At 36.1% G+C, this 27,090-nt stretch overlaps 2 protein-coding genes across 2 annotated transcripts in view; one reads left to right on the top strand and one right to left on the bottom strand.

Annotated features, from left to right (window-relative positions):
- Window positions 1-26,327, bottom strand: part of LOC593440 (carboxypeptidase D) — a 40,055-nt gene extending 13,728 nt beyond the window's left edge. The window contains exons 1-11 of the mRNA XM_030991804.1: window positions 25,260-26,327; window positions 24,669-24,811; window positions 11,613-11,782; window positions 9,445-9,524; window positions 8,532-8,708; window positions 5,842-6,033; window positions 4,459-4,736; window positions 3,293-3,395; window positions 2,695-2,837; window positions 1,148-1,314; window positions 229-644 (exon numbers count right to left, since the gene is read on the bottom strand). Coding sequence (XP_030847664.1) covers window positions 229-644; window positions 1,148-1,314; window positions 2,695-2,837; window positions 3,293-3,395; window positions 4,459-4,736; window positions 5,842-6,033; window positions 8,532-8,708; window positions 9,445-9,524; window positions 11,613-11,782; window positions 24,669-24,811; window positions 25,260-26,217 — 2,827 coding nt within the window. The 5' untranslated portion in view covers window positions 26,218-26,327. The remainder of the gene's footprint in view (window positions 1-228; window positions 645-1,147; window positions 1,315-2,694; window positions 2,838-3,292; window positions 3,396-4,458; window positions 4,737-5,841; window positions 6,034-8,531; window positions 8,709-9,444; window positions 9,525-11,612; window positions 11,783-24,668; window positions 24,812-25,259) is intronic.
- A 241-nt stretch (window positions 26,328-26,568) lies between these two features.
- The window catches only part of LOC583015 (CDP-diacylglycerol--inositol 3-phosphatidyltransferase), an 11,994-nt gene continuing 11,472 nt past the window's right edge, over window positions 26,569-27,090 (top strand). Inside the window, exon 1 of the mRNA XM_782943.5 lies at window positions 26,569-26,680. Within this exon, the coding sequence (XP_788036.1) occupies window positions 26,644-26,680 (37 nt within the window). The 5' untranslated portion in view covers window positions 26,569-26,643. The remainder of the gene's footprint in view (window positions 26,681-27,090) is intronic.

Raw genomic sequence — 27,090 nt, 5'->3', positions numbered from 1 at the left:
TTCTATACATTATCCATCAATGGAGAGATTTTCATAGACTAGTACCACTCCTTTATGTGTTATGCCAAACACACAGAGGCAAAAGCTGAAAGATCACAAACTGAACCTGGTGGCTGGAGAATTATTCTTAACTGTTGATATTATCATGATCTCTATTAAATATTCTTCTTGAATATTGAGTTTTGCCATTTTGTAATTGCATGCAGGTATTCAAAAAACATGTAATACCTTCTCCTAAATGATGGATGAATCGCCATAGCAACTCTCTGCCCACAGGCTCCTCCCCTCTCAATCCACCAATCAGGGCCACTCTCGGGATGTCAATCACACTATCCACCTTCCTGTTCGTTCCCATCTCCAACATCCACATGCTGGTCCCTGACCTTGTTTGACCCAAAGGTGAAAGGTCAATGATGTCTGGATACGACCCCTGGTACTCCAGCAGCACTCTAGCCAGGTTATCGTTGGTCTGGTAACCGCTGAAGTTCTGAGCGATGGAGAAGTCATACTGGACTGCCCACTCGTCCAGCGGTATGTCCAGTTGACCTTCATTTGACCCCTCAGAGCCTTCCGTTGCCAAGGTGAAGTTGACCTGGGACGCTAGACCAGGGTAGACAATCACCTCTTGGGTTTCTAGTGCATATCTGCATAACACACAGGTAAAATAGAAAATGTGTGGATTTGTTTTTTGTTTATCGCAGAAATAAATGTAGGAAGAAAATACCCCAAATTCCTAATGGTGGTACAAGATAATATTTAAAAAAGATACATACATGCATACCTAATTGTTTATGGCTAAACATACATGTAGTTCCATTTTTACTATTCAGTTATCACATTATTATTTTTTTATATTCTATGACACAATAAAAAATAAAAAACTTTCCCCGATACTCATTCTAATTTTTAATTTTGTGTTAAATTAATGGCATTAAAGGCATAAAATAATTCTGAAACTTCCACGTCATTCAACTTTAAAAACTACAAACATATCAAGCTTGAACTCCAAGTCATGCACACGATTAGGAAGAAAGGTCATTTAGGAAGATGGCTTTAACAGATAATCTTAGTGTCTACCCTAAAGAAATGACAGTCACTAATAAAGGATAAAACATTAAAAATAACAAGGAAAGGTATATTCACTCACCCTTCAGCATGTGCTGTAACATTGTAGAAGCCAGGGGTCAAAGGTCGCCAAAAGTCACCAAATTTGGCTGTGCTAACATTGTGATCTATGCCTTCTACAATGATGTGTGCGTGGCTTAAACCCTTCCCTGCCTTGTCTAATACAAACCCTTGTATTCCTCTATGAGCCTGGAAAAGAGCAAATAATTAAAAAGAGACAATCAATAGTACATCAATGTAATAAATGATGAGTTGACTGATTCAACCTGAACAGCTCTGTTTACATTATCCTAACCAGCTGTGTTTACATTATCTACTAAGCAAACACCACATGGCGGAATGTGACCCAAATCTGCTAATCATATCATTATGTACCCATGGTGCATGAACATTGTTTTCAAAAGATAGTACAGGAATGGCTTGAACATGGCTGAGGCCATTTCCTGCCTAGTAAACGACAAACCTTGGTATTCTTTCATGTGCCTATGTTTTATGGACTCGATCAATAGCATAACATCTGTACAAACATTGTCAGAGGTTTTTCGGATCGTACAGAGGTGTCTGTTGATTTAACTCTTTATATACGATGACCAAAAACCTCCATGTGCGACATTGTATGCATCATGGAATAGAAATATACCAATGGCTTCAGGATTATTTAACAGTTTCCAGTGCAAGATTGATCTATACATACGTACATACATACACATACATATTGATATTTATATAGCGCATTTACATAAACATGCTCAAAGCGCTTTACATTAGTAAATAATTATTTTGCTCTTCAAGTGCAGACACTGTCAATTTGTTGTGTAAAGCTGTGTAAAGTAATTCAAAAAAGTTGTGCACCACATGAACCAAGCCTGGTTCATACGGTACACAACCTCATTCACATCCCACACAACGCCTTGTCAAAAAACAATTACCGGTACAAAGAAAACAAATGTTAAAACCAGTGTTTAAAGGGTTGTCATGGAATTAATCAAGGTTGGACATGGGTAATTTCACACAGCCATTGTGTTGCACCAAGCAATGCTTCCTTCATTTGGTGCCTATTGTTTTGTGCAACATTGCACGCATGGCCAACGAACGACAGTGATGAAAGCAAACAAAGTGTTTAAGCACTAAGAATAAACATGGGATCGGGCATCGGGTGAGGCAATCCATAGTTCCCTATCCATGAAGTATAAGTAATATGGAGTCCGATATGGCCTGTATACAAATACACTTTGATGTGAATATATTTTCATGGATGAGTTTTAACTCACAAAAATGAAGAAAAAAACACAAAAATAAAGAAAAAACAACTACTTAATGTTTATCCCATGTACTGAACTATAGTGTGGGGAAGGCTGACTGAAATACTGAATTTTTGCAAAATGGTCAAATAGCCCCTGTTCTGGGAATTCTGAGTATGCAAAAAAACAACTAAATGGTACACAGTCTGACGGTAGGAAATCAGATAATCAATGTAGAAAAATATACAAACATGTAAATAAAAGAAAAAAATGTCTATTACTCCGTTTGTTTGAAAATGAAAGAAAGGTGTATCGCACGTATACTTACTTCATGTATAAAGCTGATAAGAGACATTTTATTATCATTCCAGTATTGAGGTAGTTCAGCAGTGAGTGGGAACTTCACACAGCTCATCTCGACAGTTACCTCCATGGCATTGGTGTTCACATAGTTCCAATCTTGCATTCCACCTGAAAATTCCATCAAGGAGAAGCAACAATGAACCATAGGTGCATGTTTATACAAAAATGTTAGAAATAGGAATCAAAATACATCCATCTACTAAGTTACGTGACTCAAATTTAATTTTTTTAAAGCTTTCTGACAATCTAATGAACAGTACCAGTTTATCACATATTCATGCCCCAATTCACACAAAAATCTTTGGCAAGTCCCCCCCTCCCCCCAATCAAAAAAAAAAAAAAAAAAAAAGTTTGATTTTTTCTAGGTGAGTTTTGGGTCTAAAATGTTAAAGAGGGGGTACAAGAACCTATGGGAGGGGGGGGGGGGGGGGGATTTTTCATTTGTGCACTTTAAAATATGGTAAACCACATTTGGTTTTTAAAAAGAGGAGGGATGGGGAGGGGCATTGGCCAGTGAAGTCCCTGTAATTCTGCCCTTGAGGATGACACGCAGGAGGTCTTACCGTCAACGAGGTACCAGAGGGCTCCGTTGGTGATGCCGCCCTCAAACTTCTCATCAGGATACTTGACAGGGCAAGGAAAGCCTTTATACATCACCCCATGAGACTGCAATCAAATCATCACCAAAAAATAATTAATTGAATGCAATCGAATCAAACTTGTATGCTGATAAGACAATATTTGCTAACATCTCACACTTCATGAAAGCATAAAACAATAAATGACATCTACAAAACTTTATACAGCAGAGCATATATTTTTAATGATTAAAGTAAAGGGATATTTAATATCATCTGAAGAGCATTGAGCCAGGTTGATTGATTATTTGAGAATATTTTTCTAGGGATTCCTCGCATAACCAGCTCTCAACCATTATCTATAGATAACAGAAGTGGACAATGAATGCAATAACCTAATTAAAACCTACAGAAAAATAAGTTTAGCATTTCCCACAGCCATCTGCATGAATATAGCCATATCCCGAGGAAACGAGTATCAAAATAATATGCCTTTGTTAAGGAGCATGTACATGTATCTTCAACACTTTCTTGCCAGGGGTTCACAAAGGGACCAACATATCAGACAAAATATGTTGTCAGCAAGGGAAGGGCCAAAGCCATCTCCATTTTAATACGGAGGAACCTCCCACTGAGAGAAATATTAAACAACAATGATAATAATAATAGTGGGTTCTTGTTAGTAGAGGTGTTGTGGTCGAGTGGATACGTCGCCGGACTGCCAATCATAAGGTCCGCGGTTCGAGTCCCGCCGCTGCACTAATGTCCTTTGGCAAGACATTGATCTACATTTGCTACACTCCACCCAGGTGAAGTAAATGGGTACCTGGTAGGAATTTATTCCTTGAAACGCAGCGCGCGTAACAGCTGCACTGCTAAAGCCAGGGTAATTATGCTGCATTATTGTAGAGCGCTTAGAGACTTCTGACAAAGTAAGTGTTAGGCGCTATATAAGCACTGTAATTATTATTATTATAGTGCTCATGTCTTTCAGATTTGACACTCCTGGCACTCCCGATTATTACCCTGGCTTTAGCATGGCTGCCATTATGGCGCTCTAGCATTTCAAGGAATTAATTCCTGCTAGGTACCCATTTACATCAATGAAATGACATGCATTCTAATCTGAAAGGGACCAAACATTATCTTACATTTGCAAAGGCCAAGGCCAGCTGCTTGAACATGGCATCATCCGGAGACGCAGAGTAGCCTTCCACCTGCTGCCTGTTACTGTCATAGGGGTAGTTGGCCACCAAAGAGCCACCGTGGAGACCTGCAGAAATCACAAACGGATGATTCTTTGTCCAGTCCATGATGGCCTTGGTCTCGGGCTGTATGGTGCCCTCACTCCGACCGAAGCGGTCAGGGAAGTTCCGGTTGAGGTCAACGCCGCGATAGTTGTTGCGACCTACGGTGCTTTCTATGTCACCTGTGATAAATTGAAAACATTGGAAATGGTGTTTGAAACAATTGGTGTCCTGTTCATGACACAATATCATCATGAAAGTGAATTGAATATTAACTTTCTTGGAAAAATCTGAAAGTTGTTGTATTTCATATTTTTTAGCATGCTGCTTTATAAATCCACTACTACAAAATGGAAAATTCCATGTACCGGTAAAAAAGAAACTTTCATGAATTTTTGTGAGAGCTTCAGGAAGCTCAAAGATATATGATTTCTCAAAGCACCCTTAAATATAAAATTGAAAATTTTGATTATTCCAGAACATCCCTGACTTTGGATATTGCGGATCTTGTCACCAAAATATGCTGAACACCTGAAAATAGCATCTCTAGTGAACACTCTGGACATGCATTCTCATCTTCAAAGGCTACAGCTCTGCCATTGGTTAACAAGATGGATCCTTATGTTGTCTGTGAGCCACCATCACCATCAAAGTCATCATCATCATCATTATCATCATCATCATCATCATCATCATCTTTCATCACCATCATCAATTTCCTCACCTTCATAGGCTAAGGCTTTGCCATCAGGGTTTATGCTGAGGACCAGATGGTGTTGTCTACAAGCCACCACCACCACCATCATCATAATCATTTTCATTAGCATTATCAACAGCATACATCATCATTGATGACATTATCATCATCATCATCATCATCATCATTATTCATCATTCATCATCATCATCATCAACGGCATACATCGTCATCATCATCATCATCATCAACAGCATACATCGTCATCATCATCATCATCATCATCAACAGCATTTATCATCATCATTGATGACATCATCATCATCGTCGTCGTCACCATCATCATCATCATCATCTCCACCAACACCACCACCACCACCACCACCACCACCACCACCACCACCACAATCATCATCACCACCACCACCACCACCACCATCATCATCACCAGCATCATCTTTAATATCCTCACCTTCAAAGGCTATGGCTTTGCCATCAGGGTTTATGCTGGGGACCAGATGGTGTTCAACAGCATAAATTATCATCATCATCATCATCTTCATCATCATCAACATCATCAATATCCTCACCTTCAAAGGCTATGGCCTTGCCATCAGGGTTCATGCTAGGGACCAGATGAATCCTGGTGTTGTCTACGAGCCACTTGACCTGGTCCGACGTCTCGTAGTTCTCGCACAGGAACTGGATGAACAGCATCAGCATCTCTCCGCCCACTACCTCGTTGCCATGGATACCCGCGACATACTTCATCCCCGGCTCACCTGTTTGGGTTTCAAGAGGGAAAAGGGTAGAACCTTAGGACATGGGTGTCGATACTTACATAATACCTATTCATCAGGGGGGGATGAATGAATAGATCATCCCCCCCTGATGAATAGGTATCAGTTACGGATCGACACCCATGCCTTAGGACATGGTGGGATGTCCTAGGTAACATCTCAGGGAGGGGATTGATGCAGGAAAGATAGTCAAATAAATATATATACACCATTATAATGTTCATGAATAGACATGCCGTTTGGATGACATAAAGGGCAATTCCATGCAAGGTCTCCTGTACCAAATATGTCTTTTTCCCCCATTCATGTCATCAAAAAATAATAATAATTTACTATTGATGGTTCTTCCTCATTAACGATTAGTAGTCAGTGGTCATTTCAAGAGATTTTTCATTTTTTTCATGAAACAAATAGATAAGAGACAAACGTCGTACTAGGCACATTGCACAGAAATACCCAAAATGCAATATGTATTAAAAACATTACATTAAACAATAGAGATGATTGAATGACAACAAACGATCCTACACTGTACTTTAAAAGATATTATTTTAGACTTCAACATGGGAAACACATAGAGTAACATGCAATGACATTCATAAACATGCACTTTGAGATGAACATTCAGCATATAATTTAGGCATGCAACATTTAAATGGGTAACAAATTACATACATGTAGTGACAGAATTGTTTTTTTTTTTGTTATGGCATGCACATCACTCACTCAATTATTCCTTTACTCAAAATCGACCAGTCAATCACTCATTCATTCAAATATTCAATCAATCAATCACTCTATCAATCAAGCAATCAATTCAGCAATCGGTAGCTAAGTTGGTAAATAAATGCTATTTTCATAAACAAATAAAACAACAAACCATTTTGCAAACAAAATAAGTTTTAAAAAAAGCATCATCAATGAGTAATACGACATTGATTACACTGTATGTTATCCAATTTGAAAAGTTTTACATGCTTTCATTCAAATATTATAAACAATTTCATCACTTATTGATAATATTTAGTGCACAATGTTATAGATAACACTGCTTCAATTTCAATAATGACATAATAAAAATGAGGAAAGTCAGCCATATTATGCATGTGTAGAGGATCTAATAGATCATGCATTCAAAGTGCAAGAAATCAAGTAATAAGACAAAATGTACATCTCCAGGAGAAAAATCTATTTTCGGCGCTTTTCAAAATGATGTTTTACTTTCTTGATTTGCTACACAGCAAGTAAGATACTACTGAGTAAATTGTACATGTGTGATGGAATTTGTATCAAGCAAAGCTTTATTTCAAGAGTTGCGTTAAAACAATAAAAATGTCGCTAAGAAAACGCTTTGAAGACTGATGAGTCTACAATAAAAATGTAAGAAAAGCTTGAAGGGACTATGAAATGACACATCATGATAATCGCTATATACATTATAAGTACAAGCTGTAAATGTCCTTCTAACTTGTCTTGTTCAAATTGAAGATAAATCACTGCATACTATGCTTTGTTGATACTATATAAACTTAGGGGTAAGAGCCATTACAATTATGATTTTTGTAATTAGGCAAGAGTACTCATGCATTTGAAGCAGGAAAGCTGTTTCACTGCAACCAGCACTTCAAACTTTTCAAGGAGTAGTTGCACAATTAAGAAAATTAAATGAAAGTCTATAAAAAGAGGGATGGTGCATAAAATAACTATGCCATTGACAATCCCTCACAGGCGGACCCTACCGGTGTACAGTTATGAGAATATATGTAAAATATATATACATGTATATACAGACATTTATGAATAATAATGAAAACGGTTGAAAGAAAAATCCTTGAGAGTTTAATTCTTCACTATTACTGGTATCAAGTTATACAGTGCGTCCCACAAAAAATGAATTATCAATGTTTTATCCTGACTTAAACAAAATTATAATTAATAAATGACACATATTTGTAAAGCTTAGATCCTCTTCTTTCATTTGACGTAACTCTTATGATACATATTTCACGCATCAGTGATTAGAAACAATTTGAAGAGAGGAAACTAAAAAGTCGTGTGGCGGGCAGTATCTGAATTTCAAGGAGAAAATCACATTTCTAGAAAGTTCAATTTCTGCCCTTTCATACGACACCTCAATCAGGAAAAATGAGCCAGGAATAACAAAGTTCTGTCTGTTTTAAAGTAGTGCTTGCATTTTCATAATTTGATTAAAAGAGTTCATTCTCACTGGCTGCCTGCCGTAGCAACAAACAGAGTTGACAAAAGACTGAACTCCGTTTCGTTGATGATCAGCCATGCACAAAGAAAACGAAAGACTTGATGCTTGGTTGATCGTCAACGAAACGAATAATTTTCGGTTTCGTTTTTTCTGGGACGCACTGTATATATCACATTTTCAGTCCCCGGCCCAGCTACTAATTTTAAGCATACAGGTAAAATAAGCCTTCAAACCAGTACAATTTTGAAGGCTAATCACTAACCTGGTTCATGGACACCCGGTCGATCTGATATCTCGATGGCCATGATCTGCCTATCCTGGACGGAGTTGCCAATTGAGTAGAGATGTGTGATGTTAGGGTAGCGATCAGCGATGTTCGTGAGAGCCTCTATCATGGACTCCTGGGTGTGGTGCTCAATTGGGACAGGCTCAATAAAAGCTGGGCGGAATGGGAAAAGAAAGATTAGGAAACATTTAACATTTTGGAGGTATTTTTTCTTCTTCTACAGGTAACATAATCAAATAAAACATGTAAAAATCAAAAGCATGATATCATAATACATGGAAAAGGGGCATTAGAGCCTGAAATGCAATGCATATGCTGCGTTTTTGGTGCACCTGAATACTATAGCAGGTGTTGAAAATCAGATAGACAAAACTACATGTATGATTGTATGTCGATTATTAGATGGTTATGCGTTGGTAATAGACGACTCGAGTGAAAACCTTGCATCCTTCAAAATCTTTTTAGTATACGGACTGATCGATGCAACTGTCCTTGATTCTAAACTGGGAAAAAAACAGCAGAAGAATTATTATGAATACTCTAACAATATCAACTTCTTTATCTTTCCTTCATTTTAAGAATCTCAAAAGGCCTGGCAACATCAGCTCGAGTTTGCCAAATAACGCGCTATTTTAACTATCCCGAACCCAAATTAGCCAGTTAATTTGCATCTTTATCAGCCCGCAGTTGCAATTAGCATATCCCGCTATTTGGGAAATAGTGGGCTAATTTGTGCTCTTACAAACTAGTTTGTAATGAGCGTATATCGGTGTGGAGAGTGGAGAAGCAATTTCGAGTTTCAAGATAATATCCTGAGTCTGAAAATAGCAGGTTATTTGGCATACTCGAGCTGATGAAGTCAGGCCTAAAGTAACTGGCAAATTCTTACTCGTCCTGGATCTGAGTCTGAAGTTGACCCTAGTGACTTCATTCTCTGTTACCACCACATCGCGGGACAGACTGAAATACCTGGCAACAAAAGAATGATGGAACAAGGAAATAAGAGAGTCTTCTGCCGTCTTCATGGTATCAATGACATCAGCACAAAAATGTCTGGTCACATACAGTACAAGTATTCCTCAAAACTTGTTAACAACCACTTTGAAAAAATAATACAGGTAAGCAATTTGCTACTGAGATATTTTTGTAAAACAATCACACCGTGATAAAGAAAATTGCCTGTTGAGAGCTAGAAAGGCATTTACCTCTTTATTTTCACACAGCTAGACTTCACACCTGTCTGGCTCTCAACTGATTAAATACATTGTAGCTAATATTAAAAAATTGTAATATAAGCAGAAACAAGGTAAAATAACAAGATAATTACCACAAACTTAATTCATATCTAAAATACCACTTGCTTGGAACATAAAGGTAATAACTAAGCTACAACTGAGGCACATAATTATTATTCAAATTATTTAATGGGTTTGAAACCAAGTTGATGCGCTAGTGCCCTTTGGTAAGGCATTAATCCTTATTCCAAAGTCCCTCAGAGAGGACTTAAAGCCGTCAGCCCCATGATACATGTACATCATACAGTACACATGCTTTCCTAGCAGTCAGGTTAAACAAACCGTCGATCAAACCAAACTGCACTCCTGTAGCAAATTTGCAAGTTTACTGAACTAAACTATACGTAATTTGTTAAGTACTTGTGGGTGTCGGTGCAAAAAAAGTGATTTGTTGAGTGGTTTTGCGTGCCTGGGTGACATTATCTTACTGTACAGTACTATCATGTAGGTCCATGGTACTATCTACCTAATTGATGTTGACATTATTATAGTTATCAATGTGTACCGGTAGGTGCATCATGTACAGCTGTATAAGTGATTATGTTGTCAAACAAAATATGTTGATGCATGAATTCACCTACAACATTCATACACTGCACCCTGCATTCAATTCAACTCTGTCTTGCAGTTAATCTCTACAAGAGAAAAATTGTCAGTTTTTGTAAAAATGTAATACAAAGCTATACTTTACTGAATATGTGCATATAACATAAAAGGGCAAGATTGCTCCAAAAATAACCTACTTTCAATAGAAGTAGAAAAATCAGACAAACCAATCAAAAAAAGTTTGAGCAAAATCGTATAATTAATAATAAAGCTATGAATTTTTAATGACATGAAAAACTTTGAAAATCACAAGACAAATTGGTAACTCACTCATGAGTCTGTGACTTCATTACAAATGGGCAAAGGCATGGAGAAATCAAATTTTTGGGGATAAAAAGGGAACTTAATGGGATAAAGCAATTGACAAATAACGAGGCAATGACATCATGAAACTGATAACGAAGTTGGCAATTTGTGTAGCGATTTTCTAACCTCCATAGTTTTTCATACTTTAACAAAAATATCATAACTTCCTTATTAGTTAACCGATTTTACTCAAATTGTTTTTGCTCAGTTTCTCTTGTTTTTCTGCATTTATTAAAAGCAAATTATTTTGGGAGTGGACTTTAGCCTAAAATAGCGTTTAAGGCCATCCCTACAAGTACTAAGTGACAGTATGCACATTTTGACCAACATACTCTACATAAATACACAGTGCTTGCTAAAAATGTATGTTTTTATACTACCGTCGTATACCGTATCATTGTAACTATCTAGGAGCAAAGATAGAGTACATGTAGGCAACTATCAATAAGTAAATACACTCTGTAACTAAGGACATATATTGAACACATTTTCACACTAATTTCATGCTCTCTTGAAGATTCAGGGACAAAATACCCAGAATTGTTCACTCACTGAAAGCAATCATACATAATGTAGTTAAAACAGCATGTTCAGCATTAGTACAGTCAAACCTGCTTAAGTGACCACCTGTCTACAACAAGCACATTTTCTGTTTCCCTTGAAAATGTTTTTTTCATTGAAACATGTTTCAAAGGAACCTGTCTTCAAAGACCACCTGTCTACAACAAGCACATTTTTTGTGTCCCTTGGGCGGTCGCTGTAGACAGGTTTGACTGTATTACCATTTAAAAAAAAAACAGTTTAAAGCACCATCCACACTGTACATGTACACGGGTATAACTATACATACCCGTCGGCCTTGACAGTAATATGATATGTGCCCGGGAGTAGGAGTCGCCAGTAGTTGCCATAATGTACAGAAACGACATCGTGGTCGATGCCCTGCACAGAGATCTTCGCTCCTTCAATACCAGAGCCATCAAAGCTATCCAAAACAGAACCTTTCACACCGATGTGAACCTGCATGAATATATAAAAAGAAAAAGAGAAGTGAATATCATACAATGTATTTCATTTTGCTTTTTCAGCATCAACTGGACTTCTTAATGACTACATGTAAGTACAAAGAAGGTGGTGTGATGTTGCAGTTTAGGATCGCCATATCTACAAATGTATTTCATATATCAACAAATCTCCACTCCTGCTAAATTCATCACAAATATAAGCTGTTACTTTTAAAATTCACAGTAAGGAAAGGGGAAAACTGCAAGCACTCTACCACACTCCAAGTTTACACTTGGCATGTTCAAACATATCATCCTCACGTTCTGACATCAGATCAAACACAGTCAGCATTTTGTGGTTACATGTACATGTATGTATCACCATTCATCTATTTACAAATGGCTTCATTTAGCATTTACCACATTAAAAAATCAACAATTCTGCATTCCTGCCAAATTTATTGAACGTAGTCGGTCAACCCACTCAATTGTTATCTTGGAAATTATACAAACAAGACATTTGAGTTAAGAGTGATGACATAAAAATTGCAAGGCATGTACACATATTTACACAGTAGCTCAGTTTCATCTGATTCATTCCATTTTGTACAATGTACATAATTCAAGCAATAGCCTATTTAGTAATCCACTACACTAAGATAACGTTTACAACTTAGTCCAAATTGCCTGATGGACTTCAATTGACATTTGAGGAAAGTTGTTGAGAGTAAATCACTGCATGCAGCTTTCAGTTTCAAATGCTCTGCCAAAATTATGCCATGAGGAAGCAAATCTAGTTCAAGCAGGGAAAACTAAGACATCAATATATGAAAAAAAGGTGTTGATTATTAAATGATCAGGTCTAAAAAAAACCTGTTAGAATGTGAAACGTGGCAGGAAAAACTGACATTAATTGAGAAAGATAATTAAGGCTCATAATCATGAATGAGTTATAATGTTGTACCTCAGAAAGAAGAGAGAGTGCAAGAGAGGAGAAGAGAGAAAGAGAGAGAGAGAGAGAATGAGAGGGATAGATAGGAAGAGAGAGAGAATGAGAGGGATAGATAGGAAGAGAGAGAAAGAGAGAGAGAGAAAGAGAGAGAAAGATAGAGAGAGAGAGGAAGAGAAAGAGAGAGAGGAAGAGAAAGAGAAAGAGAAAGAGAGAAAGAGAGAGAGAGAGAGATAGAGAAAGAGAGAGAGAGAGAGATAGAGAGAGAGAGAGATAGAGAAAGAGACACCTTACTGCATGCAAGTGCTGTTAGGCCCTACATGTGTAACTGATCAAAAAAAAGAAGGGGGGGGGGGCAGTAATGATATACTGTACAACGTATAATCAGAATAATTCATTAAGTTATCAAAGTCAATTTCCTGTGCATTATAATTGAAACTGTCTGAAATTTGAACATTATGTACAAAAAATGACAAAGATGCCTGGATCAGCTATCCCACAGAAAAGATTAAAATCTGTGACGATCCACTTTTCCTAGCATTGTCATACCAACACATATTCATGTCCATATTGCATTATCAATTAGATCTATAATCCTTGTTCACAAATTCATATTATTTCATCTTCCCAATTAGTTGTGAGAGAAAATTGAATGTAAAGGCTTGTTTTTTTATATCCACAAATTACAGAGTACTTTTCTGACTCTAATACTGTATCTCTTTTTAAAGTCAGAGGTACATGTATGTGAAACAATTTAGACTTATATATTTATTAAATATATATTTAATAAATTTACTCTATGAAGTAACTATATTTTGGCATACAATGCAATAGTTAAGGAAACCAAAACCTTCATACTAAGTTACTTTTATTGTAAAGTTTAAGATATATTTGAAAAATATCAGTGAAAAATTGAACAAAATCGGGCAAGGAATAAGGAAGTAAGAGCTTTTTGAAATGACTAGTCACTAGAGGGCGGTATTCAATTTGATGACATCATCTGTGGACAACTCTCCATGCCTTTTGTACATCAAATTTCATGTTTTCCTTCTTTCTTGTGATTGAGATAATGTACTCCCCTGAAAGCAAGATAGAGAATGCAAAATGATATTCTACTTCACATGTTATGAAGTCGGATCAAGAACACAAATAAATACGAAGAAAACAAAAAAATTGTGAAATTTTATGTACAGAAGGCATGGAGAGTTAACTGTTCACAGATGATGTCATCAAATTGAATACCGCCCTCTAGTGACTAGTCATTTCAAAATGCTCTAACTTTCTTATTCCTTGCCCGATTTTGTTCAATTTTTCACTGATTTTATTCAAATCTTTTAAACTTTACAATAAAAGTAACTTAGTATGAAGGTTTTGGTTTCCTTTAAGAAACTGATATAGTTTAAAAACTGCAAAAGCTTGAGCACTGGGCATACATGTAGGTGACTGTAATAACAAATCATACTCCTCTGTATGCTGGTACTGCTAGGTGGCAACTATGTAGCAAGGTATGATTTAATTAGATGGAACTTCGACTGCGCGCAGTCGAAAGTGTTGCCTCATCATAGAGCAATTTTACAAACCAAAATGGAAGAAATTTTTCAAATTCAAGTTCCGTTGTAATCCATTAACAGGTTCTCAGAATATCGTGATTACAATAATCCATCCATCGGTTCTAATGATAATGCAATCCCAAGCTATTTTTGCATACATAATGAGCCCTGTGACCTTTGACCTATGACCTCATGACCCCAAAACCTAATCAATTCATTGGCTCTGCAAGATACATACATGACCTAAGTTTGGCAGGAATTGATCAATCGGTTCTTGAGAAAACGCGATCACAAGCTATTTTTACATACATAATGAGCCTTGTGACCTTTGACCTATGACCCCAAAATCTAATCAATTCATTGGCTCTGCAAGTTTGGTAGGAATCCATTAGTCGGTTCTTGAGATCATGAGAACGGGACGTACGTACGGACGGACGGACAACCCGAAAACATAATGCCCCCGGCTACTTCGTAACGGAGGCATAAAAAAGAAATGAATATCAAAGAAATAGCATTACCTTAAAAATCATCTCGTATAATTACAAACAAAAATTGACAAGTTCCCTCTGAGTTCAGCTGTACTTTCTCCCACTTGTTGATGAACTTTGGGGAAAACTTGGAAAATGCTTAACATGGGACTAAGAAACTCTGTGGGTGTCATGTCCAACAAGCTCCATCTTCCACCGTTCACTGCTGGCAAAGTCAGTATTAATTTCATCAACAAATTTAGGAGGGAAATGTGTTGGAAAACTATGTGGAGCATCAGCTGGAGGCTCTCAAGGAAAAGTAATGGTATCACAAATTTTAAAATCTACACTTTAAACTTTTTATATTGTATATTAAATTTGTGATGAAAATCATGAAAGAACCTTTAATGTCCAATGTTCCTTCTTTGACCAATATTATTCTCACTTTACAGAAAGTCAAAACAAACCAAATATTCTTCAAACTGGCAACTGCACCTATTCCTTCTACCACTTTTCCAATCTTATGACTATGATATATGTATGTGAGATGAAAGATGTACATGTAGATGTACACACAATTTAGACTTTCCATAGTTACATTATTTTGTTAAGGTACTGTTCTTGCTTTTTTGCTTTAAAGGGCAATCCAACCCACATAATGAGTTCATTTGAATGAAAGGAGAAAAATAAGATAAACAGAATTATGGCTACAATAGGCTTATGACTACACACTACATGTCAATTTAAAAGGAGACCAATAGAAGGAATTGTTTGTATTACACCATACTTAAATATCTTTTAACTGTTCATGGCTTCATGCTGTCAAAAAAAAAACAAGAGAGACAACTGTTTCCTCCTTTCATCCTTAATTTCATATCATAACGGAATACATACCAAAGCGAAATAATTGGAACAAGCTTACTGCTGAACCTTAAAGGTAATACAAAGTTTTGGTATGGGGTCATAAATTTGGTTCAAATGAATATATTGGAAGCATATGCGATCCTACAATATTCAGTGATCGTTGTCGCGGTTGAAATCGAGTCAAAAGATAGGAAATTGTAAATAATAAACTCTTTATGTTGTATAGCTCCCTCTTGAGGTCAAGATATTAATTAAGCTATAAAACAATGTTTCTTGACTAAAATCAACCGATTAGCTATTCCTGTTTGGAAATTAAATATCAGAACTACATATTCTGAGATTTTCATGGTCGTAGCTACCATTGTACGGCCGTAGGCAATATTTGAAATTTATCAAAATTTACGTGGAACACCAGTAAATTTTTATAATCAATTTTTCTCGAAAGCGGAAGTGTTTTAGGGGCTACAATTTCTGGTGCTTATAATACATCCACAGGGGCATCCAAATATATCAATACGGTAAAGAATCACTAACCACCCAATTTTCAAAATTTCCCAAAACTTTGTATTACCTTTAAACATGTACCGGTACTCTGAAAGTAGAGACATTTTTTAATGATTAGAGCATACCATCTAATTTTGTGGGAAATTACCCCAACTGTGAATTGTACCCGCAAGTGACCTGTTCTGAAAATCAAATCAATTTGTTAACCCCTATGCATAAAATGAGCAGAGGCGAGGCCAATGCACTCCAGAAGTGTGCAAACACTTTTACAACGAGACCAAAATGATTGAATAGGCAGGTTTCAACTTGAACATAAGACCATGTTTGAGGTCCACTGAAAGAACTACATGTAAATACTAAGTTTATTCAAGATGAACTGAACTAATGCCATTTTAATGTATTATATCATATTGATTTTTTTCTTTGCCGCACATTTTTGTTTGCATTTAAGGTCTCTTTATCTTTATCTTTTTAGATGTACATGTACATGTATACATGTATCTTCAGTTTTAGTTGTAAACTTCCAACTTGTGAGAAAAACCCCTAAAACAACTTTCCTTCTAGCTGTACTCAATTAATAGTCAGTGGTAAATGTGTATTTCTTACTACAGTGTACCCTCATTTTATACATTGTCCTAGCTGCCTTGAAAGTACATGTAAATACCATAGATAAACAAATACACTACATGTAAATAGAATTAATGTAAACATCATAATATGGGGGTCAATTGCGAGCTTCATCTACATTGTAGAACTCAGAATTGGTAAGAGTTGTTACAAAATAGTGAGCAATATAAAAGTAGGCCTTGACTTGAGGTTGAAAAATAAACTTATTTTTTACTACTTTCTTCTCCTTTTTTCCTTCAAAACAGCTAGGTGACAAGAAACAAAACACCAATCATCAGAGGCATACTACATGTATGCTTTACATTTAGCAGCACAGTAGGCCTGCAGACTTTTGTTTATCAAAGCATGGGGTAACTACGGCATTTAACATATGAAATACAAACAAATAGCTTAATACACAACAGCTGACAGGGAAACTCAGCACATATCCGTGTTGGATCAGACATGGAGGAGTTACAGGGAAGATCAGAATCAACAAGTCTATGTAGGCAAACAGAATGGTACTCTGTAATATATAGGACTACATGACAGTACATGTACATATACATGTAGTTAGTTCAAGATTTACTATTAAAAAACATTTACATGTAATTCCTTCAAATCAAATAATAAAATGAACACAAAATGAAATGCAGTTAATAACTAAATTATTCATACTCCTTGTAAATTTGATGTTTTTAAGGGTGTTATTTGTGTAACTTTTGAATGAAAGGTGGACTGGTTGAATTAGGACCTTTATTGAATACCTTTAGATGTAGGTAAGCTATAATATGTAACATTTTGTACATACATACAACATGTACTTAAACATTTAAGAAACTGAATAGTGTAGTTGTTACATGTAACTGATTTACAAATGCATGAAGGAACGAGGAGAGGTTGTACCTTGTATCCAACATTGTACCAACTTCATTGTACCAAGGTGGAAAGCGTTTTATAAGCACCATTTTTTTAATTATTATTATTAAATAATTATTAAGGAGGATTGTTCCTTCACAGGTGAAAATTGCTCTGTATAAGCCAATTCCAAACACTATTTATTACCTGTACACATGTAGGTGATTTCCTAACTTCAGCCCTTGATCCCATGTACAGCCAACAACTAAATTATTCATACCTTACCAAGTTGTGTAATTTTTCAAGTACTTAAATTTCAAATACATGTATAGATCTGTCCCGATTTAAGTTTCTTCTTGAGAATGTCACATTTAAAGCTTACATCTCAAAGTATTCAATAACGGCCCTAATTCAAAGAGTCCATCTTCACTCTTGAGTTACAAAAAACACCCCCCCCCCCCCAAAAAAAAAAGGTGTAAGAATAATCTACAAGTTAACTGTAACTACAGAACATGTGTATGCCAACATGTAGAGCAGTCTTATACCAGAAAATCCTCAATTGTTCACAAAACAATAAAAAAAAGGCAGCAATGTCACAATTTACAAGAAAAGCCAAAAAAGGTTCAGACACCTTTAATCTTTTCTTGATATCTAGCCAGCTGGCTGTTAAACCTGATCTCCATGGCTTTTCTTGACATGATTCCAAACAGGTTGTCGGATGTGTCATAAATAAACTTTGTTAATTATAAACAAAACTCTATTATGTACATGTATAGCACATACATGTATGATATTATTATGGTACCTACATGTACTGCCCTACCTACATGTACACCCATACATGATACAGTAAGTCCATACATTTTCCTACAAGATTTAAAGGTACTACATGTACATGTATGTCCCTTTAGCAGCCAACCTCAAATTCTGTAGAACTGTGCAGGAATTATGAATATGTCATGTATGTCCTATCTGTTAAATTTAAATGTTAGCAGTGTCCTCATATTCAAATTATGCAAGGAAACCTGTTTACTTGCTAGACTTCACTGTCAGACACTATTGAGTGACTGACTGGCTTTTTTTCTTCTTTGGTAATAACATACATGAAAAGAGTTGAAAAGGGTACATGAGCATTTGCCTACATCAATAACCCACTTCTTGTGATGGCCAATTGAATCTTTGCGCAGCATAAAACGGATGACCATTCGGTAACAATTGTCTGAAAATCAAGACTATTACTTTTGGGCTCTATAGCCCTAAAGTCGATTTGACAACTTATAGTCATTATTTTCCCACTTGAAGACATTTTTAAGCCCCACCTTTTTTAGGGAAGTTCTAAACAAGTATTATCTTTCAAATGCAGTTGGAATTTAACTTTTTCATTTTTTGGGCCTGCAAATGGGACATAGTACATTTAAGATTCAAGATTTTTTTTTTTTTCAAGATTCAAGATTCAAGATTTATTTATTTCTTTGCAATGGAATGAAAACAATATCTTCGTAAACAGCAACAACAAGAATAAGTTCATGAACGAAGTTATAAAGACATTGAAGATGTGGAAAAGAGGTGGACTGTAAAAAGCACAGCTTGTAAACACAGATCACCTTTACAGGTACAAGAAGAAGAAAAAAAAGATCTAAAAAGAAGTAGATTAATAATAAAATAGAATACCGGTAGAATAGAAATAGAAATGGAAATGGGGAAGGTGAAGCCTGAAGGTGAATTGTGTACAGAAAGTTGTATGCACACTATCGGGAAGCCATGATATTGTCACTAGCACAGAGATAAAGAAGATATTGTGTTCCATTCTTTGGATTTGAGTGCCAAAGAAATAAATATATACTTCCTTCTTGAAAAAAAAACCCTCTACTGTATGGCAGGCAACATTATGGTAGAATTATTATGGTGCATACACTGTACACTAAAGTGCTGGATGAGGCTCACATACAATGTACAGTGTACATGTGCATACAAGCATTTCCTTCCTAGCATGTTGGCGTATCTAATGTTGTCTGCAGACTATACATTATTATACCAGGAAGCCTTTAGAGGGTCACTAGTGTGGCTTCCCAAACATAACAAGATGGAGTTCCATGCACTTCTAATATTAAAAATTCCAATCAAGGCTAACATTGGGAGGACTTTTGTTCTACAAACTTACAACAACATTATAAGTACGGTATACATGTACATCCGAAAGAATTGCTAGAGCAATACATGAATGAAAGCTAGGTACACCAACATTTTGCACAGCTCTTCAATAATTTGTATTCACTTTATCAACCTGTGCCATAATTGGCCCAACTATTGGCCACAAGATATTGATTTCGTTATAAATAGTGAATGTCTGAGACATTTTTGTTTTAGTGATTCTAACTACATGTGCAGTCAAACCTACCTATAGCGACCACCCAAGGGAAACACAAAAAGTGGCCTTTGTAGACAGGTTTCTTATTACATGATTCAATAAGAATCCATTTTCAAGGGAAACAACAAATGTGGCCTTTGTAGACAAGTGGTCTTTGTAGACAGGTGGTCACTAAAGCAGGTTTGACTGTATACCTTTTCTTTAACGGTAATACTTCCTCTAGTCATCTCCCCACTCTAACATCTTCCCTTTGATCTACACTGTACATGTTCAGTATATGAGGTCCTTCCTTTTCATTCCCATATATCCTGAAAACAGACTGGCATCAAATCCTCTCGATCTGGTGCCACATGCCTATGGAAACAAACTCCCTATATTTCTGAGAAAAAGTACCTGTCTGTTTCAAAAGAACATCTGAAACAAACCCCTTGTCCCTACAATTCTTAATTTGTCCTTAGACTATGGAACAGCGCATTGAATCCTCTGAAAAAAGCGCCCAATTTGATCAATATTGATTAATAGTTAAGATCATAAGATGAAATGCAAACTATAACAAGTAAACTTTTGGGTGGATTAAAAGTGCATGAAATGTTCCCATTATCAATATTTCCAAAATAATTGATCATATGAATTAAAATGAAAAATGGGAAAATATTCATCTTGAAATATAACTCTGCCAAAGTTTTCAAGTTTCATATTTGGCTTGTTCAATGATGCCACCCTAAACATGCACTCTTTAGAAGGTCAGGTACACTGTATGTGTACATTCCAGCATCAAACAGTCTCAGTTTTTTGCGGTTTCCAACTGAAATTATCGCTGTGAGCATAAATCCAATTTGGCTGTGGCTTTTGCATGACATCAAATATTCCTCTGTAAATTTAAGGAGCTCCTGTGTTTGTTAATCTCTTGACACACCTGTTGATAATACCCAGAAGAGGAGCTTACAGTACATGTATTGGTATATTGCACCAAAATGGAAAAAAAAAACGATTCAAGGGAAACTCTTTCAGTGCTGCGTTTTAAAGTCCTATGCAAGGGTCTACTTGTAAATTGGTTTTACTGATTCAAGATGAATGCATATTTAATTAAAACCACTTTTTAGGGCAAATTTTTTGGCACAGGAGCATTCCTAAAAACTGGGCAAATGAGTTGACAAACTCGATGAACTCCTCTTGAAAAGAATTGGTAATCATTTGTTAGTTTACAGTCCAAGCAGGCTTACATTTACAATTTCATCAGACTTCTCTTGATTACTGCTCAACTGATCTGCTTGTCTGTCACTGAGGTCATTCACCCTTTTTTGTGACCCCCCAAAAAGAGCAAATTTTGGTGTACATTTATCAAAAAAATGCAAAGTTTTGTGAGTCTTCAGCAGAACAACTGTCCTGGGAAATGTGCATTGTAACAAGTTCAGAAAGAACACAGTTTATGGAATGACTGGCAGTCTGAATTTAAGTTTTTCTATTGTACAACAAATTTAAAAACAAATTCTTTCAAAAACGTCCAACAAAACTGGACAGGCAAAATGTAATTCTCCCTGTCATATCCTATAAACTTACAAACCTATAAATGAAGACGAATTTATCTACAGATGTACCAATGATAAAAAAAAACTGAACATAGTAATAGATGTGCCAGGTGTGTGTAATGATAACAAATAATCCATGTCATTTCAACTTTTTAAAATCGAGAGATCCTACATGTATACACATTGGTTTAGGATAGAAATAAGGAAAGAAATTCATACATTTGCAGACCTTTATGGTCCATGTACGGTACTTCCTTGCTAAATGTATCCATGAATGAAACATGTTTGCCAATGACATCAGGACTCTACTTTAGACACTAAATATATATCCATCCTGTCACCAGATGCTAATCACCCTGTACTTAATTTAGGTGCGAAACAAGCTTGCGGAAAGAGCTGCTCAGCTACAAATCATGCTAATTTTATGAGGCATTGCCATGACGATCAACAGTATCAGCTATCAACATAAATCAAGTTATCATGAAACTGTTAAATAGCTCTTCAGCTGCACAACTACATATTTAATAGTTGCAAAATTACAAGTATATTAACCTGGTTATAAAAATCACTCAAGTTAGACAAGAAAAGATGTCTTAATAGGCAGGTGGTCTTTATGTACAGGGTCCTATGATGCTGTACGTACATGTACGTGTTTCAATGTAAATCCACTATTCAAGAAAGACAACAAAATGTGGTCTTTATAGACAGGTGGTCACCAAAGCAGGTTTGACTGTAACACACAAAACAAACTACATTGTACATGTGTAGCAAACTACATTGTTTCACTAATGGATCATGAATAAGATCCTTCAATCTTGTGTGTTTCTGATAAAGCAAAGATATATTATTGACACTCTTCAAAGAGACAAAAAACTTGGAAGCATAATATCTTAATACAATAATGCTTTCAAATTCTCATTCTTTAATTCATGAAATCAAGAAAATAAAATTGCTTCGCCTTCCTGATTTCTTATAAATATGGTCCATGTATGAGAAAATTATACCATCACTCATATCATTCAAGATAAAAATTAAAATTAAGACTTAAACTAAATGATCACTTATTACTGGTAGTGTGTTACGCAGAATATCATGTTTTCAGGGGTGGGATGGGCAGTGACCACTTACAAATACATGTAGTAGCTGATGTTAATATTATGTTTTCAGGTGGTATCATTTTCTGGTGTTCCCAAACAAGTCATTGAAGTTTTAGTTGAACCTTTGACATGTATGAATTATGAAAGCAAATAACTGTATGAAATGCAGTTAATTGTAACAGATAATTATTCATGAAACTAATCATATAATTATGCAAACATTGCATTCAGCAATCACTGACATGATCAATTGCCTAAATCTGGGGTCATGATTTTATTTGCGAAAATCTCAAAGAGAACTATAAGCGTAGAGACTTTCAGACTTGTACTGTACAATACATTTATGCCAAAAGCGATGTCCTCCAATATAATTAATTTGCCAATATGCAATACAATCAAGTGAGTCAACATTCAATTGAGTAAACATAACAAAATGTCAACTGGGATAACAACAGCTGTGGGATTACAAAGAATATTGTGATTGTGAAGATAGCAGACTTGACTGTCTGATATTGTTTGTTAAAGAGAATTTCTATAAAACAGATATTCCTTTGAATACTCTCCCTCAAAGAATTGTGTGTTATAGATCTACATAATTCTTGAATTCTGTCAATATTAAGAGAAGTCTTAAACTTAATTTTAAACTACCGGTGTGGACCAAGAGCTTAAGAGATTTGCATTTGTCCAAATAATAAATTCATCACAGGAAAACAAAATGAAATTTAATTAAGCCTAAAGAAAAATGTGTTTGATGAATTATCTTTTATCAAAATACAAAACGATCATTCATTTAAAAATCTCAAGTGATAAGTCTATCGCGAAGTACAGGTACAGGTACATGTTTATTTGAGCCTGAGGATTACCATACATGAAATAAAACTTATTGATAGCCATACCTGAATGTAAGCCTAGAATACCTTGAAAGTTCTTTATCTCTGCATTAATTATGCTCAGTTCTCAAAACTTTGAGAAGGAAGCTTCAATACCCGTTTCACTGTGGCACTAATGTGCATCATCTTCTTCTTCATTCATGTTTGAATACCAGCAGAGCTTTGTTATATTTGATCAATAAAAACACAAAAAGGTCTCCAATGTCCTATTTCTCTGCTACAGTGTACAAATCATGTTAATGCTACTTCCTGCAAGTCCATTGTGCTTCTAAAACTAGTAAAGCTGGTACTGTTTTGTAATTACAATAACTGTGCATTGCCATTGTAATTGCAGAAGCACTTCCCTTTACAATCAATAGTATTCAAACAGTACTCAACCGGGAGCAACTACATGTACATGTAAGTCTCATGCTCAGAGTGAGAGAAAACAGAGAATTAGAAAATTGATTTTTAAGATTCTGTAAGGCAATTTTTAATCTAAAATCAAAATATCAAGCCTCTTTCAGACATGACATGGTAGACTGCTTAGAATTAATTAAAGAAAATAACAGAACACAAAGAAAAAAAAACAGCAAAAAAAAAAAAAAGAAAAGTAATGTAGCATTACAGTGGCAGAGAGTTAAAATGCAAATAAATGGCAAGATGGAATATTTTTGGTGTAACAAAATCATATATTGCCTAGACTATGTGTGACCTGTGTGTTACAAGATTTAGAAATGGCAAGCACACTATAACCCTAATAATTCATTATTATTTGCCTTTGCTCTTCATTTAAAGATGAGGTTGAGTTCTGTTCATGCGATTGCATTGTGAAAGAAACAGCGTGGAACCGACCAGAAAAGGTTGATCATCTACATGTATATAAGAATTTGTGTGTATTGCAAGGTTCTGGAATCATCAAAATGATAAGAAATTTGGCCAAGTCTTGGTAAAGTTACAAACACTAGCACAGAAAGATGTATATGGGACTACACGAACACGTGACGTAAAAAGCTGCCCCCCCCCCCTCCGATTTTTACGATGTTACATGCATATTTAGAATATGAAGGCATTTGAAGAGCCATGCTTTTCAGGGAACATGTCTTAACTGATGTTCTTCCACACTTGCATAATAAGAATGAGTAATGCTCACAAATTATTTTTCACCTCTTCCCAGAACTCAACCTTCTCTTTAAGCATTTGAATGATTTGTGACTGGATTGGCCTCTATTTTTTCTTACCATTTCCATGTAGGCTAGGAGAGCAGGTCTGTTGTTTTCCCATTCCTGTGTGAGCTGACCAACTGGTGGGTATTTGCAGCAGGATAGCTCAACTGTGATCTCAAAACAGTTACTGTTCACATAGTTGAAATCTTGCATCCCACCTGTATTAGACCAATGAAAACAAGAGTGAATGATCAACAAAGGTAAATAAATAAATGGCACTACATGTAATCGCTTATTTCAAAACTGATAATGAAAAAGATACTCTATAAAGAAATTGCAATTAAATAGAGATCACATTCATTTACAAAATAATTCTTCAAAGTAAACAGAAATACATTATCAACTTTAGACTCAATCATTTATAATATTATAAAACAACAAACAATAAATCTGAAATTTACCGTACATGTACAACGTTGTCAACAGGTAGTCTGGGATATTCAGATTGTAACGTCATACATGTTTATTTGATTTTCATTCTGACAATTTATTGGAAGTCTTGATTTTCGTAATTTAAATAAGACATGGTTCAGGGAATGATTTGCAAAATGGTATAACATGAAGATGAATTTAGAGAGCAAGAAAAAAAGGGGCGGGGCATCTCACCTGGGACATCATACCACTGTGCTCCATTGGTAATGCCCCCAGCAAAACTCTCAGATGGGTAACCAGGACAACCAGGATTGGAATGCATCACCAGGTGATTGTTGGAATACACTCTAGCCAGCTTCTTAAAGAGTGCATCGTCAGGAGACTTGCTGTACCTCCCAATCTGGTGGGGATTATGATTCCGGGTGTCATCGAAGGGGTAACTTGCCACCAAGCTTCCCCCATGCAAGTTGGACGACAAGACAAAAGGGTTGCTCTCAATCCATTTCATCATCAGCATGGTCTCCTTCTCACGACCCTTCCATTTATCAGCCGGGCTGGTGTGGAACTGATCCGGAAAGTTACGATTCAGGTCAACTGCATGTGCATTCTCTCGTCCGTTAGTACCGCTGCATTCTCCTTCATGAGCCATGTGAAATCCATCAGGGTTCATGGTCGGCATGATGTAGATGTTCGTTTCATCCACAAGCCTTGTCACTCTCTCATCCGTTCCATAATTTAGGAGCAAGTACTCGATGAGATAGATGAGAATCTGCCGTCCAATGACCTCGTTTCCATGCATGTTTCCAACATATTTAAACATCGGCTCTTCATTTTCGACAACCCCGGGCTTGTCTGTTATTTGCATAACCCATAACTCTTTCCCTTGCACACTCTGTCCAATACTCGACAAGTTTGTAATCGAGGGATACTCATTAGAATACAGTCTCAGAAGGTGGGTCAAGTCGTCATATGAATGGTAGTACTTTGTGTCTATAGCGGCCGAACGTCGAGTTCGGGGGCCAACTCTAGCCGCTTCCTTCCCCCAAAGTTCTGCGATGCGATTCAGAGGATGCAGCGCAGAGAATGCTGAGCAGAAGGCCAAAGTTTGGAGCAGTAAGACAAGAAGAAAAACACACTGAATCAATTTAATATTACCCATTTTGGATCTAGTTGATATCAAATATGTCATCATGAGAAATTCATGTCAGTAGTAAACACAGTAATGTCTTAAAAGCAGAATTTCAATGGCATATGCACCCGTTTCCGCAAATATAGTGTTCACTCTAGAACGAGCCACGCAATTATAAACTTAGTCTTTCAAAAGGTCACTGTCATCAGTTAAGGTTACATTCATATAGAGCTAGTGGTGTATACTTAATCAAAAAAGTAGATTTCATGTATCTTCTTTGAGAAAATATATTTATTTTTAAAGTAATTGAGATTTTTCTTTTTAAGTTATCTACAATAAGTTACTAAATATATTTGAGAACGTACATCTTTTAAAAACTTCTCCTTTGGAGAGACTAAACCAGAAACATGTCACGTGAACAAACACAAGTGGATCTGGAAACTGCTATCGTCTTATTTCCCATCAAAATACCGGCCAAGATTTAGCATTATGACATCTGTTTTCTTGTATGTCCCCAATATCATTGGTATGTATATTATATTGTTTTGATGAGAAACTTTTCCTAGATGGACAATAAATTGATATGGGGAAAATATTGCATTACATATTCGTGGTCCACTCTTCTTTTCTGTCTCTGCTACTTTCGCAGGAGTGTTTTGCCATCGCCCCCATCGCCTTGCCAGCAGCTCAGGCGCAGACACTTATAAAAATGGGGGTCTGGCGATAGGTTCCTGCTGCATGCTGCATGCTGATCCTGAGTAGTAGTACCACTGACACTACTACAGTCGATGATGAAGAAATGTTGGTCATTTACCTTTCTTATTCGAGATTGTGCTCTCAAAGTCTTTCAAGAGCATTTTTTTAATATTTAAAAACAAATTTGGAAGCAAGATGTAGAACTTCTTAGTCCAAACAGTTTAGATCTACTCAACACTC

Source organism: Strongylocentrotus purpuratus, unplaced genomic scaffold, assembly GCF_000002235.5.
Source record: "Strongylocentrotus purpuratus isolate Spur 01 unplaced genomic scaffold, Spur_5.0 spur5_scaffold_2, whole genome shotgun sequence".
NCBI lineage: Eukaryota > Metazoa > Echinodermata > Echinoidea > Camarodonta > Strongylocentrotidae > Strongylocentrotus > Strongylocentrotus purpuratus.
Note: the sequence above shows the minus strand (reverse complement) of the source record. Positions and strands in the feature narration are given on the sequence as shown.